The sequence below is a fragment of the Opisthocomus hoazin genome, chromosome 18 (assembly GCF_030867145.1).
Source record: "Opisthocomus hoazin isolate bOpiHoa1 chromosome 18, bOpiHoa1.hap1, whole genome shotgun sequence".
NCBI classification, from domain to species: Eukaryota; Metazoa; Chordata; class Aves; order Opisthocomiformes; family Opisthocomidae; genus Opisthocomus; species Opisthocomus hoazin.
In genome coordinates this window covers 13287679-13304387 of record NC_134431.1, presented here as the reverse complement: position 1 = coordinate 13304387, position 16709 = coordinate 13287679, and the positions used below count along the sequence as shown (strand labels likewise).

The 16709-nt window shown below is 43.3% G+C and overlaps 1 protein-coding gene across 1 annotated transcript in view; it reads left to right on the top strand.

The window, feature by feature from the left end:
• The window catches only part of BMP7 (bone morphogenetic protein 7), a 47329-nt gene extending 31922 nt beyond the window's left edge, over positions 1-15407 (top strand). Inside the window, exons 3-7 of the mRNA XM_075438559.1 lie at positions 3540-3688; positions 8486-8683; positions 10494-10570; positions 11235-11345; positions 12634-15407. Of these exons, the coding sequence (XP_075294674.1) occupies positions 3540-3688; positions 8486-8683; positions 10494-10570; positions 11235-11345; positions 12634-12783 (685 nt within the window). The 3' untranslated portion in view covers positions 12784-15407. The remainder of the gene's footprint in view (positions 1-3539; positions 3689-8485; positions 8684-10493; positions 10571-11234; positions 11346-12633) is intronic.
• The last annotated feature ends 1302 nt before the right edge of the window (positions 15408-16709 follow it).

Here is a 16709-nt window from a genome sequence, read left to right as displayed (position 1 = left end):
TTAGGCTCCATCGACAGCACAATGCTTGAGAAAATTGAGCTGAAAGCCCTGAGTTTTATCCTTGCTAAAAGCTTTGACGGTCCTGCTGATGTACGTTTTTTGAATGCTGACCCATTTTGATGTGGTGTCAACAAAACATACTTGCGGTCTGGACCCAGAATTCAGGTAATTCTAATCTAGACATCAACATTTCCATGGCCCATCTTAATTTTCTGTAAAATGCCTCTTCCAATTTCTTGGTCTGGTGGGAGGTTCAGTACAATTTCTCACATACTCTGAAGTTCTCAAATGAAGGGATTGAATGCAGGGCCAAGGAACCAAAGTGCTTTTCTGCCTGCTGGTTGCAGAGCCATTATTCACATTGCTGCAAGAATGCTCTAAATATGCATACAGTTGGTAGGTAAGGTACCAGAAGGTGAGATGTGCACTAGAAACCTTTTCTCTTTGTACTTGAATCTTTATCTCAAACCTAAAACCCAAACCAGCCACATTATTTAGACTTAACTAGCACCGTCTCATATGATAACTCATTAGGTGGGAGCCCTCAGAGCATATTTTGTTTAGGTCTAAGCAGAATAACATTTCTTTGCTACGTTTATTATGTCTTGTCCAACAATGATGCCTGAAGGCCTTGCTGTCGATTAGCTGGTGATTTAACACTGTTTGCCGTAAGTCTTTGGAGAGCAGGGCATGTCACTTAAAGGGAGGTTGTTCTCTTTAAAAGAACAAGAGGTTTCTTCTCATCAGAACAGGTGCCACAATCTCAGGAGCCTCTGCTTGCACCACCAGTCAGGTTTTGCATCCCATCTCTGGCCACTGCTGGTGGGCCAGAGTGGAAAGCGCTAATCCAGGAGTGCTTGAACTTCTCCAGAGAGCATCTGACATGGGGCCTTTCTGGGTCCAAATGTTCCAAGCGTGTGTGGGAAGGATATTTCCCTTTAGTGGGTCCCTTTGATCTCCCTCACTTTGGGCTTCCCCTCCAGGCCTATTGTTTGCACATTGCTGTAACTACAGGAAAACAAACCATTATACAATTTCCCAGACTGACTCACCCTGGTACTTGATGCCTCATGTTGTCTGGTTACCCTGATTGCATCATGTCAGCATGGGAAGCTTAAAGGCTGGTTTTTCTGAGTAATACTGCAGTTGAGCAGTAGCTAAAAACAAAAAAAGTTATCGTTACTGCTATTATCTTCAACCTGCAAAGTACAAGGGAGAAAAACCAAGCAAGCCAAGTCCCTGTTAACTAAACCTTGTGTGAATCATGAGTTCCATTCAGGGGCCATGCGTAAATGATGCAGTATGTGAACATAAAAACCCTTTACTTCTGGAAACTTGGACTCAGCCATTGGAACGGGCCAATCCGTACTACTCCCTCATCCCCAGCTCCTCTGGGATGTGTTTTGTTCAGCGTGTTGTAAACAGGGAAGGGTGGGAGGTGTCCATGCGCTGCGTCATGCACAGTGGGAACAGGGCCATCGCTTCTGGGTGGGGATGAAACCCCAGGAAATTTGTCCCCCAGTTGGAGTTCAGGCATCTTTCATTGCTGTGACTAACGTGTATGTGGAGGGAGGGGGTTATCCATACTGTTTATCTTCAGCTGTCCTAGGTGCACCCAGCAAAGCTGACTGAGCTCCAGAGAGCAGCTCCCAACACCTGGGTTGAGGCTCTCCATCACTGTACCACGGCCCCTTCCTGAGCCGGCTGCTTTGGCTGCCTAAACATCACCAAAATACTCTCCCAGGACCCCTTATGTGTTAGTAGGAAAGCACTGCAGGAAGTTCAATTCTGATGTAGGGCTTCTTCCCCAAACCAGAACTTTTGTTTAAAAGAAAGCAAAGCTTCCTCTCCTGTGCCTTTCTCTGTGGCAGGGATGTCCTGGGTGAAGGAAGGAACTGCAATTCTTACAATCCCACCCCTGCAAAACATCTCTTGCAAGCATCAGACCTTGGCTCATTGTTCTGAACGGAGCAGACAGAAAGCCACTGCTTTTCTTCCGGCTGCCCCACGCAGCACTAATCGCACCCTCAGCAGCATTGGCTGTATATACGTGTTCAGCTAAGGTCAACAGCATCGTGCATTAGTGAGGAAAGGACAGAATCCTCCTTTTCGGCACCACACGCTGGGCGATGTGCTCACGTGCTCTGTGGGAGCTAATTTCAGAAGTTTACTGTCATGTGAGCCAGCACGGAGCCAGAGGCGGTGACATCCATTAGCTCACGGAGGAAAGCCATCATCTCTTACACGCCCTGGCCCACAAAGGTTGAAAGGAAAGCTAGACTGTAAAAACATTGCAATAAAACTCCCATTTCTGTTTTGAGTCAGCTGTGTGGGACAAAAGCCTCTAATTTCTTGATATCTCAGGGGGAAAAGAATCACTAAAAGCTATGAGACAAAAGCCGCTATGCTGACAGCACTTCTCAAATTCATTTTTTGATCACTTGATATTTCATGCAAACAAGAGGCGCTGTGTAAACTAAGTTACGTATATTTATTGGCGTGACAAATCAATAGTGACAAAATTGATAAGGCCTTCTTTAAGCTTTGAGGACATGATTAAAGGATTTTCCAAGGATATTTCTTCATTCAAAAGGATATAATTACACTTAAACAAGTCATCATGTTTGTGCACGGTAACTACAAAAGCAGCTCTTACGGGACTTGTCTAGACACTTCCACTGTGTTTCTTTGTTCTTGTAAAGTCGTTTTTTACAAAGAAACTGCACCACTATCCAGTATTCTCATCCAAGTTTTGTCTCTTTCTTAATTTCCGATAAGAGAAGATCCCTTCCTTTACAGAACCTGTGTTTTCTCAAATTTTCATTTTACAGAAATTTGCCAGGAAATGTTTTGTAAATCCAGAATTATTTCACCCCTTTCAAATGCATGAAATTTTCTCAGTTTCTGATCTTTCTCATTTTCTGGTATTAGCTCTTCAACTAGAAAAACCCAGCAGTGGCCTTTAAAAAATTCAAGCAATGAATTGAAAGAAAATTGCTGCCCAAAGTAATGCAGACCTGCGACTGTGCAGAGGGTTATTGCCTCAATCAATTATTCGTAACCTCACATGAACAAATTTTTAAAAAATCATTATATATATTAAAATATGCACACCAGTGTTCCAGCTGGCTTGCACCAATGCTACAATTATGCATAGAAGTCAGGAAATTATGTGTGGAAAGGATAATGAGCAGCATTGTCTGCCCAATTACCAAGTTTGCATATGCAAACAATAATTTTGCAAATCTGTGCCTAGCAAGCGTTTTTTCTGAAGTTGCATCAGCAGCTCTAAGGTTAACTGCAATAGCAAAGTAACCCAAAACCACCTCAACTCTGCTTCAACCCATCCTCCCTTTTGGAAAGGGAAGAAAAGCGCTTCATCTGAAGGTGGTTAGGCGGGGAAGCACGCCAACCCGGCTCTGGCATGATCCGCCTGTTGCTGAAAGGCCGACCGAGTGTGCCGCTTAAAGCACGTATGTGAATGTCTGTAGACTCCTGTGGACAGCCTGGTAACTGGGAATTACTCATCTTTTTTTCAGGGATTCAGATTTGTTCCTGCTTGACTCTAGAACAATCTGGGCCGCAGAAGAAGGGTGGCTGGTGTTTGACATTACTGCAACCAGTAATCACTGGGTGGTGAATCCCCAGCACAATCTTGGCCTGCAGCTATCCGTGGAAGGCATCGATGGTGAGTGTCAGGCACCAACATCAATCAGGGAGTCTCCTTTCCAGCTATACGAATCCCAGCCAGGGGAAGCCTTAAGCATGCAGTACTCCCTTCTTTTGCATCGGATTTCTTAAGCATGTTTTTCCTGAATTTGCCCAAGATGCAAATAAATAATAAAAAAATAATCCATAGACATATTTCAGGTTAAGGATGTACTCAAATGCTTTGGCAGATTGGTAACCTATCTGCAGTCATTTCAGTATGAGCTACGTACCCATCCCTGCCAAGGTTTGTGTATGCTGCTGGCTGATTTGCAGGTAGTGCAACCCAGTCGAGGAGAGAGGAAGAAACTCTGCTATGTGCGAAAAGACACAATTGAGTGATGTATAAGGCTGGTGTTAATTGGCACAAAAGCCCTTTCAAATTCAGAAAACAGCTAGGAACCATTTTAATTTCCTTTGTGGCAGTAGAAATGCCTAGTAAAGTCATGCCTGGTCTGGACTCCGAGGTCTGCAGTGTGCTTATAGTACAAACCTGTGAGGTTTGGGAATGGGTGGGAAGACCTGGCTCTGAAACATCTCCAGAAAGGATGTGTTTAGAATCAGGGAATTTTCCTAACCAGGTCTTAACTAAAAAGTCATGCTGCTTTGTCTTAAAGTTAAGATTCCTGATGCTCACTTCGAGACTTGTGCAAGGAAACCAAAGTATCCTGGATCTTCTGGGGGTTCCCAGGACCTGGGACCATCTGAAACTGCCTGTCTGCCCCGCAGGAGAGGTTAAGCAAAATCCAGCTCAAAACTATTATAAGTACCCTGAGTGTAGTTATCTAAGAACATACTTTCATTCTCCAGATATGCATCTATGATAATGGCTTGCTATTGGTTTTTATGCAACACTCTGAACCGCTTCCAATAAGTAGTATTTCGCATAAAGACTGCACAAAGCAGCAGCCTGCGGAGAGTCATTTACATGAAAGGGCGATTTTACTCATGCGAGATCTGTGCACAGAGAGGTGCACAGGGTTTGTTTTAACCTGCCCTTTCTGAGTGAGCAGTGAATGCAGAAACCCAAACACAGATACAAAGCAGGAGCTTCACCATGGAAGTTACTAGTCCCCACCCCAGTGACAGATGCCTTTTGCCACCTTTGCATAAAGACTCAAATCCAGCCTGGTTTACAACTTAATCTTAACTCTTAAAGCTAAAGCAGTAAGGCAAATCAGCAGCCAAGACAAGCTTAACCTGTTTTCAAACACTTGCCTTTGGTTTTAGTTTCCAGTTTGCCTCCTAAAGGAAATACTTGGAAGTACAGAAGCTGTGTCCACAATCATCGCACATTCATTCAATTCTGTTCACATATAGGAAAAACATCAAGATTGAGCCCAGAGTCCACAGAAGAGTGATAGCTGGAAGCAGGCTTAATACCTCTAAACACTACCGACACTACAGTATCACACTCACACTCTTATACCGATAAAGCCTGCTTATCGCTCTGTCCTCCCCCACCCTCACCTAGTGATTTTACAGCAAAAGTAAATCCTGTTTTTCAGCGTTAAGGAGGAAGGCAGCTGATTTATGAATATGTTACAGATTTCAGTGGAGACTTTTCAGGATCCTACATCCAAGGAAACGCTGTAACTTTGCACACACTTACTCTGTCTGCTCTGCTGGAGTGATCAGGAGTAGACCCTTAAACAAATACAGCCAGGTCTATCACAGATAGTGCTTTCAAAGAGAAAAATTCCCAAGTTCAGTGAAAAGCACATTCTCATCTGTTATTCGACTCAATGAAAATTAGGAATCTGGTTTCTTTTTACACTCCTGAAAAATCTAGCTGAGTTCGTAAAGGGTTGAAATCACATAAAAAGTAACTTGCTGCTTTCTCAAAATAGACTAAGAATACTTTAATCAGCCTGTCATTAAAGGTAGAAAAGCCAATTACAGTATTTAAAAAGTAAATACAGAGACACAGAAGCTGATTTTCTGCTTGTCTTCTATAACCAAGTCCCCTGACAGCACCCCTTTGCACTCACAGTTCTGCACCATACACGTGAATTTTTCTTTCTATTTTGAATGGCAAGGACATGTCCTTCCTTGCTCCCTACGTTTCATTTTGGATTTAGACCAACTGTGTGCGCTAACAAGAAAGCTGCTTTTACACCTGAACTTCATATGAAAATCACATGCTGCAGACACAGCAGGATTTTGATGCAACACTATATGCTTGGGCAATCCCCAAAGCTTTAAGTGAATTAGAAGAAAGGAAAAAAAATTATTTTCTTTGTATCTGTCATTACATATGTACAAAAAATTCTGACATCATGAGCACTGTCCAGATGAAATTATACAAAAGAAATTAATTTAACTGATCTTTGTACTTCTTTATAATCTTGCCAAATAAGTCTATCAACAGGTATAACTAGGGTGGAATCAAAGAAGTTTACTCTTAGAAAAGGGGGATCAGCTCATGCAGCAAGCAAAAGAAACACTTGAGTGACTCAGTAGCCTTCAGTGGGCTCTGAGCCCAGCGCCCGAGATGCTTTGCACAGCAGCAGCACATGGGAACAGCAGCTACGCACTTAGGTTTACTTAGTTTATTACTTAAGGTCCCATTTTTGACAGTATTAGAAAAGCGGCTACATAAATAGATAAAGCCATGCCCTCTGCTTCAAGAGCACAGCTTTAGTTCTTTTGGGAGAAGTTTATCATTGTCTGATGGGGACTACACGCGTGCCCTTGTGTTTAACCTTGCTTCCTGGGTGCATAGGAAAGTTAGAAAGTGGATTTTTCCCACTTTTAATAAAGAGCAATTTGCTACTTCACATACAGAGCATTACATGCTTTTTTCCCCCCTAAAGAAACATTGCCACCATACTGGCCTTGGACATGACACGTCAGTGCTACATGAGGAATTCATTGGTCAAATGCTACTTATTGCTGCGCTAATGCAAATCCATTAAACATATCAGCATGAAGTGGGTCTCTTCAGTGCATACTGCTGACTGACTCTTTAGAGACATGGCAAATGTGAAATAATTGACACTGGACAAACCACAGCCATAGATGCCCTTGCTGGTTTAAACAGTTCAGGGAAACAGAAAGACTTTGAAGGGGCAGGAAAAACCGTAGGAGCAGTATTCAATGAGCTCTGACTCCTGCAGCTGAGCTTATTTTCAGGAAATAAGGCTTCCATCCAGCAAAGCCTGAGCACAAGTGGAACTACTTATATATTTAGCATTAGCTACTTGCTTAAGCACTTTGTGGGCTCAGCCTCAAATGTTTAAAATGAAAACTGTTTGGACAAGTTTCCAGAAAGGAGCTTAAGCAGAAGGTGAAGCTGTTGATGTGTGTCCACATATAAATCTACGTACATGAGTTTTTGCATTTGCTATTTTCGCCCCAGCTTTCCTGGTGCGCTGTCAGATTAGTTTTACTTTATCTACTTTACAAGGCCTGGCCCTGCTCCTCCTCCGTGGTGGTGTGCCACGGGACCTGGCCACGCCGGGCAGCCGTCCTGCTGCCAAGCTGCCGTGCTCCCATTAAACCACCTCAAGCCAGTCCTCTCCACAAATCCCATATATTGTAGCTTGGGACTTGCTCGCTGGGCTGCGCACTTTGGGAAAAATAGAAAATGGATTCCAGCCAAGGCCAGTCTGTTTCTTGGCCTCGTTCTTTGACCACAGCCCCCTTTTTTCTGGGTCTGTCACATTTACCAATCTTCTGGACGTGTGCAAGAGCAAAGATGGAAACAATTCCATAAAGACAATAATTTATAAGACTTGGTATTTACTTGACTCAGCAGTTATAGAATATTACCTATAAATACTTCAGGTTACCAGCTTCTTTTCACACAGCAGTCAGAAACTAGCAAGATAAGGCCATTTTTGTCAGTGGACTGTAGAGCCCCTCGCCTGCTCTCCCTGGCCAGGCTGCCTTTCTCGGAAAGCGTCAGCTGTCCACTGGCATAGTTGCTTTGTGGCTGACAAGGCCCAGCTCTGTCCTTAGCAGAAGGATCACAAAAGCCATTAACATAACTTTGACTTAGCAGCAGTACTCAATAGCTTGGAACAGAGTAAATCTGGGTATCGCCCCTGCATTTCGCAACAGTGCCCAGATACCCTTTGGAGGCAACAGGGAGGAACGTTAAATTTCCTGCTGCCATCCACCCCTTGTGTCTTCTGTAAATAATTGATTTCATTCTACAGAGAAACCACCTAATCATCTTTTACTAAGAATAAAACTATTTTAAAAGCCCAGGATGAAGAAACCACGAACAGTAATCCACAGTTACTGGGTACAGTAGTGCTGAGATACAGCAATAAGCAAAATGTCTCTGAACATCTGAACTATTTGTTTCTCTCAGCTACAATATATCTGGAACTCTGTCAGCATTTCATACAAGGCATTTTTATTTTAAGTTAATAACCTTCCAGTGGGAATTTAGTGTTCCTATGGGCTGAGTTTTATGGTTCCTTTTATAGGATCACTTCAAATTATAGGTTGGTGAACTTAAAGAAACCCCTCTAAAGAATGCAGGAAAAGTTAATGCTAAGCGGATTTAGGGTAAAATAATTATATGTAGGACTATTTTATGTAACTTTTACACGCAGATATAAAATGAAGTTAGCTGAGCTGACTGCTCTCGTCAGAAGCAGCTTTGCCGATTAAGTCCAGGCCCTTGGTGGATCGACGCATACAGACTTGCCTAGGAATCGCCCTTCGCAGCCAGGCAGCAGCTCTCCTCCTCGTCATCCTTACTATGTCTGCTGAAATGGAAAAGTTACTGCAGGCCCTCTGATCAGTCTGTTCTGTTGTTAAGGGCAAAGCATCAATCCCAAACTGGCGGGTCTTATTGGAAGGCACGGCCCGCAGAACAAGCAGCCGTTCACCGTAGCCTTCTTCAAAGCCACTGAGGTCCATCTTCGCAGTATTCGCTCCACGGGAGGGAAGCAAAGGAGCCAGAATCGATCAAAACCGCCAAAGAACCAGGAAGCTTTCCGGGTGTCGAACATCGCAGGTACAGCGCGGGTCTGGGTGTGGGATAATGCTCTGCTGGACTTGACACTGGATGGGAATGGCTTTTCCCATGCTCAGCCTGTTTGTTTTCTCTTTTGTCTACCACTAGTGTTATCTTGCTGATTTGAAAGTATTTAAGATTAGGGATTATTCCAAAGAAGCTAAAAAAATAATGCTTCTTTGAAACAGTGTTAAACTGAGAGATTTCTTAATCTAATTTTTAAAAAAAGGCCATCTCCTTTTCTCCCACATGAAATAAATTCTCACTTTGAAATGTAAGATAATTACATTAAACCAATGTGTAAGTGATCAAAGCAATAATATATTTCAGTGGATCTGAATCAAAATGCTGTAGATTTTCAGAGTTTGTGATTTTAAGTTTAGCCCCAAAAAAGTTTAGTAGTCCCAAAAGTTTTGCATGGAAGAGGAAAACCCATTCGTCTCTCAGGATAACTGCAGCTGTTCTGGGGGGAGCTGTGTTTCCTAATATGGAAGAAAACTCCGTCAGGCATTCAAAATAGAAACGTGGCTTAATTACGAGATACCTCAGAATAACGGGCCCTTGGTGACCTTCCCAGCAGGAACCGCAGTGCAGGGCCAGCTCTGCTGAGGACAAAGGCAAATTCCAACTCTATTTCTGAGAGCACTTCACTGAATGGAAGGAGAGCTTGCAAGAAGTGGAAGGAAAAGGACAACGCAGGGCACAATATCATTTTACACAACTCACCTTTGCCTTGGGTTGCCTAGGGTTACCTGCAAGGCTATGGGAGAACTCTCTCCCATCAGTCTTGTTGCAGCTTCTGATATTTAATCAGGTCGTTCCTGTCCTAGAAATCATGATGTTTTTCTGCAGCCCTGGTGATTGGTGTGGCTTCTCTGACCTGCCCACATAGATCTATTTCTGTATCTCTCACCTGAAGTCCTAGAGTCTCTTAAAATGGTTTTCCATGGCTTGTGTTTCCAAGCTCTGGGTTTTGCAGTTCCCCAGGCATAGATGGTCTGCAGTTTAAGTGTGCACTTATATATCAATTCAATTTTTTAAGTTGGGTAATGGACAAAAGAATTTCTTACTTCTGCAAGGTTAGAAAACTCCCTGTAACCAGTGTCCCGCTTCCACCTTGGGGACCCCGTGTTGAGTTAGTTTCCAACAATAAGAGTTGAAAAAATATTTTCCAGTACTTCTGCTTGGGTCTGCAGCTCAGGCTATACATCTGGATGGACACAACTTTAAAACTGCACTGACAGTCATGGTTGCTCAGATCCACGATTCAGACTGATGCTTTATTCTTTGGCTTCAGCCTTGTCACCCATTGCGAGAAGTCTGAAATCTGCATCCAGCTGCACTGGACAGAAGAACAGATTTCACGTTGTCTTAATGTCACGTGTGGCCTTCGTAGGCCTGAAGGTGCAGCTATCACCAGTAATGCAGTTAGAAATTTAGAAAATAGGTAAACAGTGCCTTTCCCTATTACTCCTTTCACAGGTTCTCATTTTATATAGCAGGCAGTAATCAGAGATCTACTTTTTGCTAATATGAGGTCCAAGAAAGCCCAGGGCAAAAAGAAAAGGGGGTGGAAAAAAACCCCACCTATTTTCCCAGGCCTTTTTTAGCTTTGCACAAAAAGCCAGAGGGGCATTTCATACATATTGAACCCAGCCATTATTTTATGACTAAAACTGAAAATGTTTTTTAAAAAAAAAGCCACAAGTGCAACAGCTGAGCAGTGATGCCTCGCTCCCTGCTGGGCATGGCTGAGGGCTGTGGGTGCTGGGGCAGCCCAGCCTCACAGACCCCCCCTCCCCTCATGCAGAGAACAGCAGCAGCGACCAGCGACAAGCCTGCAAGAAGCACGAGCTCTACGTCAGCTTCAGGGACCTGGGGTGGCAGGTAAGGGCTGCGAGTGACTGGGGTGTGAGCTGGGGTGCCTCTGCACATCACTGACTGAGCTGCAATAGTGAGATCAAGCCAATAACTGGAGATATTTTGCTTTTTATCCTTGGGGGAAGAAATTGTATCTTGCCTTTAGCATGCTTAAGAAGTGCTTCTGCAAAGCCAGAGTATACAGATATTCAGTGGAACACTGTCTAGAAAAATAGCACACTTCGGTTCTTTTGAGAAACTGTGGCCCCCTGAATTTCCTCTGGCAGCGATGAATGCACATACGGCTCCCCATTTTCATCTATCAATTCTTGTAGACCTGGTTAAAGACATTTTAATTTCTGAAAGCTTGTGCCTGCATGTCAGTGATGGTGAAGTGATCCTTATGGACAGCCAGAAGGACACTGCTGACTAGATAAAAAAACTAAACCCTGAAGTTCAGCACTCTATGGGCACACTTGCAAAGTGGGATACGTCCTTCCAGGAAAAGCGGCTGTTTTAGAGGTGTATGAGATACCATTAGAAAGGCCAGAGTAGCAGATTTTTGTTTTGCAGGCTACTGTCATTGTATGCAGACATATGAATTGTTAGATATATGTGCTGTTCTGCTTTTTGCTTCACTGCGCCATATTTCTGTCTTTCTCCACAAACTAACATCTTCAATTTAATCAAGGACTGGATCATCGCTCCGGAGGGCTATGCTGCGTATTACTGTGAAGGAGAATGTGCTTTCCCACTGAATTCATACATGAATGCTACAAATCATGCCATTGTGCAGACACTGGTAGGTGCACCGCAGCTCCTAGTACAGAGTTATTTCTGATACGTGCTACTCAGAAGTAAGTTTATACACGAAAAAAAAATCTCTAAGCTAACAAGAGAGGGAAGGTCTGCGTTAGTACATTAAGATGCCTGCAGCATCTGGCTAAACATGTCTAGCCAAGTGGCCTGAATTAATAGTTGGCTAGGAACTACCTTGTCTTTGCTGCAAACATTGACACGCTCGCTCTAGTTTCAAAGGGCCCTATGATAGACATCTTAATGGTGGTGTACTCCCACTGCACAGGACAGAAAGAGCAGGATGTGAGACCCACTGTTGGCATCTCTTGAAAAATCTCTGTCAGGATCCACTGCAGGCTGCTGCCAAAAGCGGATTTGGGGGCAGACTTAGGAAGGGGTCAGTGAATCTCAAAATTGCCCAGCCCAGCTGCTCTGTGGGTGTATTTGTGTTATGAAATTGTGCAAAGATGTCCAGATGGGAGCCCTGAGCTGGCGTGTCCTCGTGGCACAGCACCTGTGCTCAGGGGAACCCTTGGCTGGGGCCACGCAGCCCCAGCCATGTCACCAAAGCCAATGCACCTCAGCTCTTGGCATGGGCCATAAGACACACTGGTCCCGAGTACCCCGGCTATGCGGCCCCTGCAACTGACCTGTCCGGATGCCCTCCCCTACTCAGCTTGGGTCCAGCTTAACAGCCCAGACCCCTGCACACATCAGCAGGGCACGATGAGGCTCACTCCACCTTTACACCCACATCCCATGTCCCTGCGCAACACCACAAAAAGTATTGAGGAAACTAGAAGCATCTATGTTTCCAAGGGAAGAAACATCTTGTGTGGTTTTGTCCTGGTAGATTCCTTTTTATTTGCTTTTTCCCCCCCTATCCTCGGAGGTCCTGCAGCAGGGGACCTGGAGCCCTGGGCCCCAGCTGGGTCTCGGTGCTGCCAGGCGCAGGGACAGGGGCCCTGGATTTCTCACAAGACCTTGCCTGCACGTCCCACAGAGTTTATCGTAACTGGTACACTCCTGCAGAGCACTGACTGCTCTGACACATGGGAACTTTCTAATGAAAACCTGCCTCACTGAAAGATTTCCAGCTAGATCTGACTTGGGTGCGTGCGTCAGCCTCTGTACATGCAGGGGACATCTCAAGATGTTTGTACACAAAGCCAGGTGTTCAAAACATGTCTGAGTGAGCATATGGGACAGGCAGAAGGTTGCCTGGGAAAGAAAAATATGGGGGAGGAGAGGGGAAAAGTAAATCTTAACTCGCCTCTACTCTTATTCCCCAGGTTCACTTTATAAACCCAGAGACTGTGCCGAAACCGTGCTGTGCTCCTACACAACTCAATGCCATCTCAGTGCTCTATTTTGATGACAGCTCCAATGTTATCTTAAAAAAATACAGGAACATGGTGGTACGAGCATGTGGCTGTCATTAGATTTGTAGGAAAGGAAAAGAAAAAAAAAAGTTATTTGTCAAGAGTGTTTTTGTATGGCTGTGTGGGGGAGGGGAAAAGGTTAGCACTCCAGCAATCGGTTTAAAAAAAATCCCAAACAGTTTTTAGGACTGGGCTTCTGAAAGTTCAGACAATGGAACAGTTTCTGGATCTAAGTGGCATTTGAACACATTTTGTTTTAGTTTATTACAGACAATGAGCTTGTAAACTGAAACAAGTCAGAGAAACAATTTAAAACCAAATCTTTCTACAAAATTGGCTCCTACAATACATACTTTCGCAACTGAGTCTTTCTGAAGATTGCAAACTCACCAGTGTTGATTGTGAGTTCAAAAATAATAACCTATCCAAGGTGAGAATGTGCTGTGACTAATAAGCGTGTGTAGTTCGTGTAACACAGTTTGCAATAAAATAAGTGAACAAAATATACCTGGAGTGAACAGGTATTTTGTTAGAGAATTATTACTTCCATCCCTCTGTTTGCTTCAATTTCATAGGCAAAAATAAAGATTAATTACATGCAACTTCCAGTTTTAAACTATAGTAGCAAAAACTATATCTGGATTAACACTAATTCATAGGACAGATCAGTCTAAAAAAAATTCTGACTGGTAAGCAAAAGAACTGAAGAAAATGATTCCAAAGAGCAAGACTTTTGGCGTACACTCTTTTCTGTCAACAGGGAAGGAAATTTCCTCTAGCAACCAGAAAGACTTTGAATTTTCTATGAACTTGAAACAGGAAAGCAGCAAAACATTAAAAAACAGGGATTAAACCTAACATTTAGCTGGGGTATCCTAAGCAGCTACGGAGCTGTGAAAGCCAGCTAAAGATCCTGCTCCTGTTTGGATAATGTCCATTGAGTTCACAGATAGAACAATTTCCAATCTTTTTTCAAAACATGGAGGCTCAGGTGCAGAGGGTGCTGTAAGCTGGGACGTACATCCAGCACCACGCAGATTCAGCTAGACGCAACCTAGAAAACCTTACTTCCCAGGGTCAGCATTTACAATAAAAGCCCTGCTCCATTATTGGCTTCGCCTTTAAAAAAAAAAATAAAAAAAGTAATGCCATTCGAACCACACCAACAAGCTAGAACCAGGAGCAAGAAAACATCCCCCCAGGGCTTTTATTTTTCCTTCTTTTAAAGTCACAGGTTACACAAACATCATACTTACGTAATTAAAACTCAGTTGAAGTTGTAAATCAGAATACAAAGTAGCAGTAACCTATCACAAACCAATCCAACACTCTGGCATATGTTGCGATTACAAAAGTAGGACTGGCATAAGTTATACCAGAGAGATAAAAAAGAAAATTCTGTCCAATAAAACACCAGGCCCACTGCACACCCAGCTCTAAATCTCCAAACTTCAAAAAACTAAACCTCCAATAGGTGGGCCCAGAACGTAATAAATCCCTGGAGATGGTTCTCTCTGCTCACGGAGTGGACAGGGAGATGCAGCCGCAGCGGGAACTTGGCGCCACGTCTTGCCTTAAAGGGGAGTTAGAGAAAGAAGATAAATGAACGCAACCGCCCAATTCTGGAAATCACTGCTCTTCTTCCTTTAAGTCACAGATCAAATCCAGACTAGATGCCTCACTTTAAAAAGAACAAGCAAATGAAGAAAAAAAATTACTGTCTATGAAATCTGGTTTTTGATGGTCTAATTCTAATCTCATTTAAGTCAATTGATCTGTTCCTACCAGTTTTCTCAGTAGCAGGATTAGGCTCATGGGAAAGCATAAGTCTCTCCATGACATCGTTGGGTTTTGGACGGGGGCCTTGGTGAGCAGTTGCCACACTGCCAGATGTGCCCAGCATCCAACCCAGCAGACACAAACATCTGCCGGACCAGCCTAGCCGCAGCACGCACTCTCTGCCAGCGCAACCCCAGCAAACTGCCCTACTGCCCCAAGGTGAGACTTTGGCCAAACTGTTACAGGCAGCCAAATGGCAGGACAGCAGCTGAAGCCAAGAGACCTTCTCTCCCTGGAGCCTTCAGACAAGACCATCTATGATAAACAGCCAAAACTGCCCACAGTGTGTCTCTTCTGTAGAGCAAGGCATTGAAACCACACAGAGCGGAAGCGTCTCTTGACATTGTATACGTATATACACCAGTGCTTCTCTAAACCTCCTAAAGGAAGTCACGGTGCTACCTAGAAAGTTAAAAGCTAATCGTGCCTAAACTTCCACTATTTAGTAGTCAAGGATTAGTTTTTCTTGGGGGTGTTTCAGTGTTGGTGGTCACTGCATTGATGTATTGCATTTTTAACTTGGACCACACTATCTTGCTGTATAGGATTCATATATTAAATATTATGTGGGGATTGTTTCTGTTTTGTTTGTTTGGGGTTTTTTTAACATAACAGGATTTCTGTTGCTAGGCTTAACATCAGCTTCACTCTTTGTACATTTTTATGTAAATAGTTGTCACAAGCGGAAGAATTATTTATTTCCATCTCTGAATTCCTTTTCAATCACATCCAGGAAAAATTATTCTCGGTTCCTAAACACATTTGTTTCCTTATTTAAGAAGATATTTATTAACAGTTGGCAAAAATGCATACACGTTTCTGGTTCTTTTCATAGAGCAGTTGTCAGAAGCCTTTTGTACAAACTAGTAAAATAAATCATTGCAACTTTACAAAAGATATCCCAATAATGTTGTGTGTCTGTGTGGTTATTCTCCCTATACTTAAAGAACCTTTTTGGCTGGGCAATATTTCATCTTGAACCTGTTTTCATGTAGATCAATCTCTATGTACAGGCAAAATCGGCACATGTCGCTATTTGGTGCTCCTTCAGTCCAAATACAACAGAGGGAAGAATACAAAAAATATGAATATGTTTTGCAGACTGCACTGCAAAGATCCATGATTGAAATATAGCGCAGCTGTCAGCAGCTGTTTCAAAGAAGCAGGGGGTAAATTAGCTCTGTTTACTGCTAACATAGTTCAGAGATTTAGTCATCCCAATAAAATTATAGAGGCACAAGAAAGGAAAAAAAAAAAAAAGAAACTCCAAAGGAACATTGGCCAAGAAGCTGACATTTTCTAATTTAGATTGTTTTAGCATATTTCAGAGATGCTGCTGGCATGAGGTTTCCTACTGTGGATACCACACCGCATTGCTATGGAGGCAGCTGAAAAAAATAATGGTCTAAATCCCCGTATTAACTAAACATTCTATCTTCAGGGCATAACAGCAATTTTGGGGTTCTTGTTTACTTTGAATTGCAAGCAGAGTTGTGCCATTTTAATTAGATGTATTTGCTGGTCCAGAGGCTTAAATCATCGGCATTTTGGAGTTAAACTACCATCTTTCACAAGCAATTACAAATTCATAAGCAAGTTTGCTTCATGCACTGATCTGAAGTCCAGCAAAGCATCAGCGGAAAGACCTTTATTGACCTAATCTGATGCCTACTTGGCTTTTGTATGCCTAGACTAATTTTAGAAGAAGGATCCACAGGTATTTCTCAGTATGGTCTCAATTTTCTGGATTTAGATTCAGTGTAAATTAGAGGTGATTCCAGCAAGGGGAGGAAAAATTAGGGGGGGGGGGGGGGGGGGGGGGGGGGCAGGGAAGAAAAATCATCCTGCCTTCCAGTTCCAGTGCTGCAGACAACAGAAGCTTTACCACTAACTTCAACACGTCTAGCTTTATATCATGAAATATCGGTTGGTTTCCAGCTCTGCCACAAACACACACGACTTGCTGGATAAGCTTTGGAGCAGCTTTCCCAGCCTGGGAGCCAAAACTCCGCTCCCGCGCTGGTTGCAGCCTCCCCTCGGTCCGCAGTGCTACTGTGGCTTTGTCTCCTCATCTACTGTTCTGGAAGAGGAATTCTTGATGTGAATACGTATGCTGCCATAAACTGGCAGAGCCATAAATCCCTAGT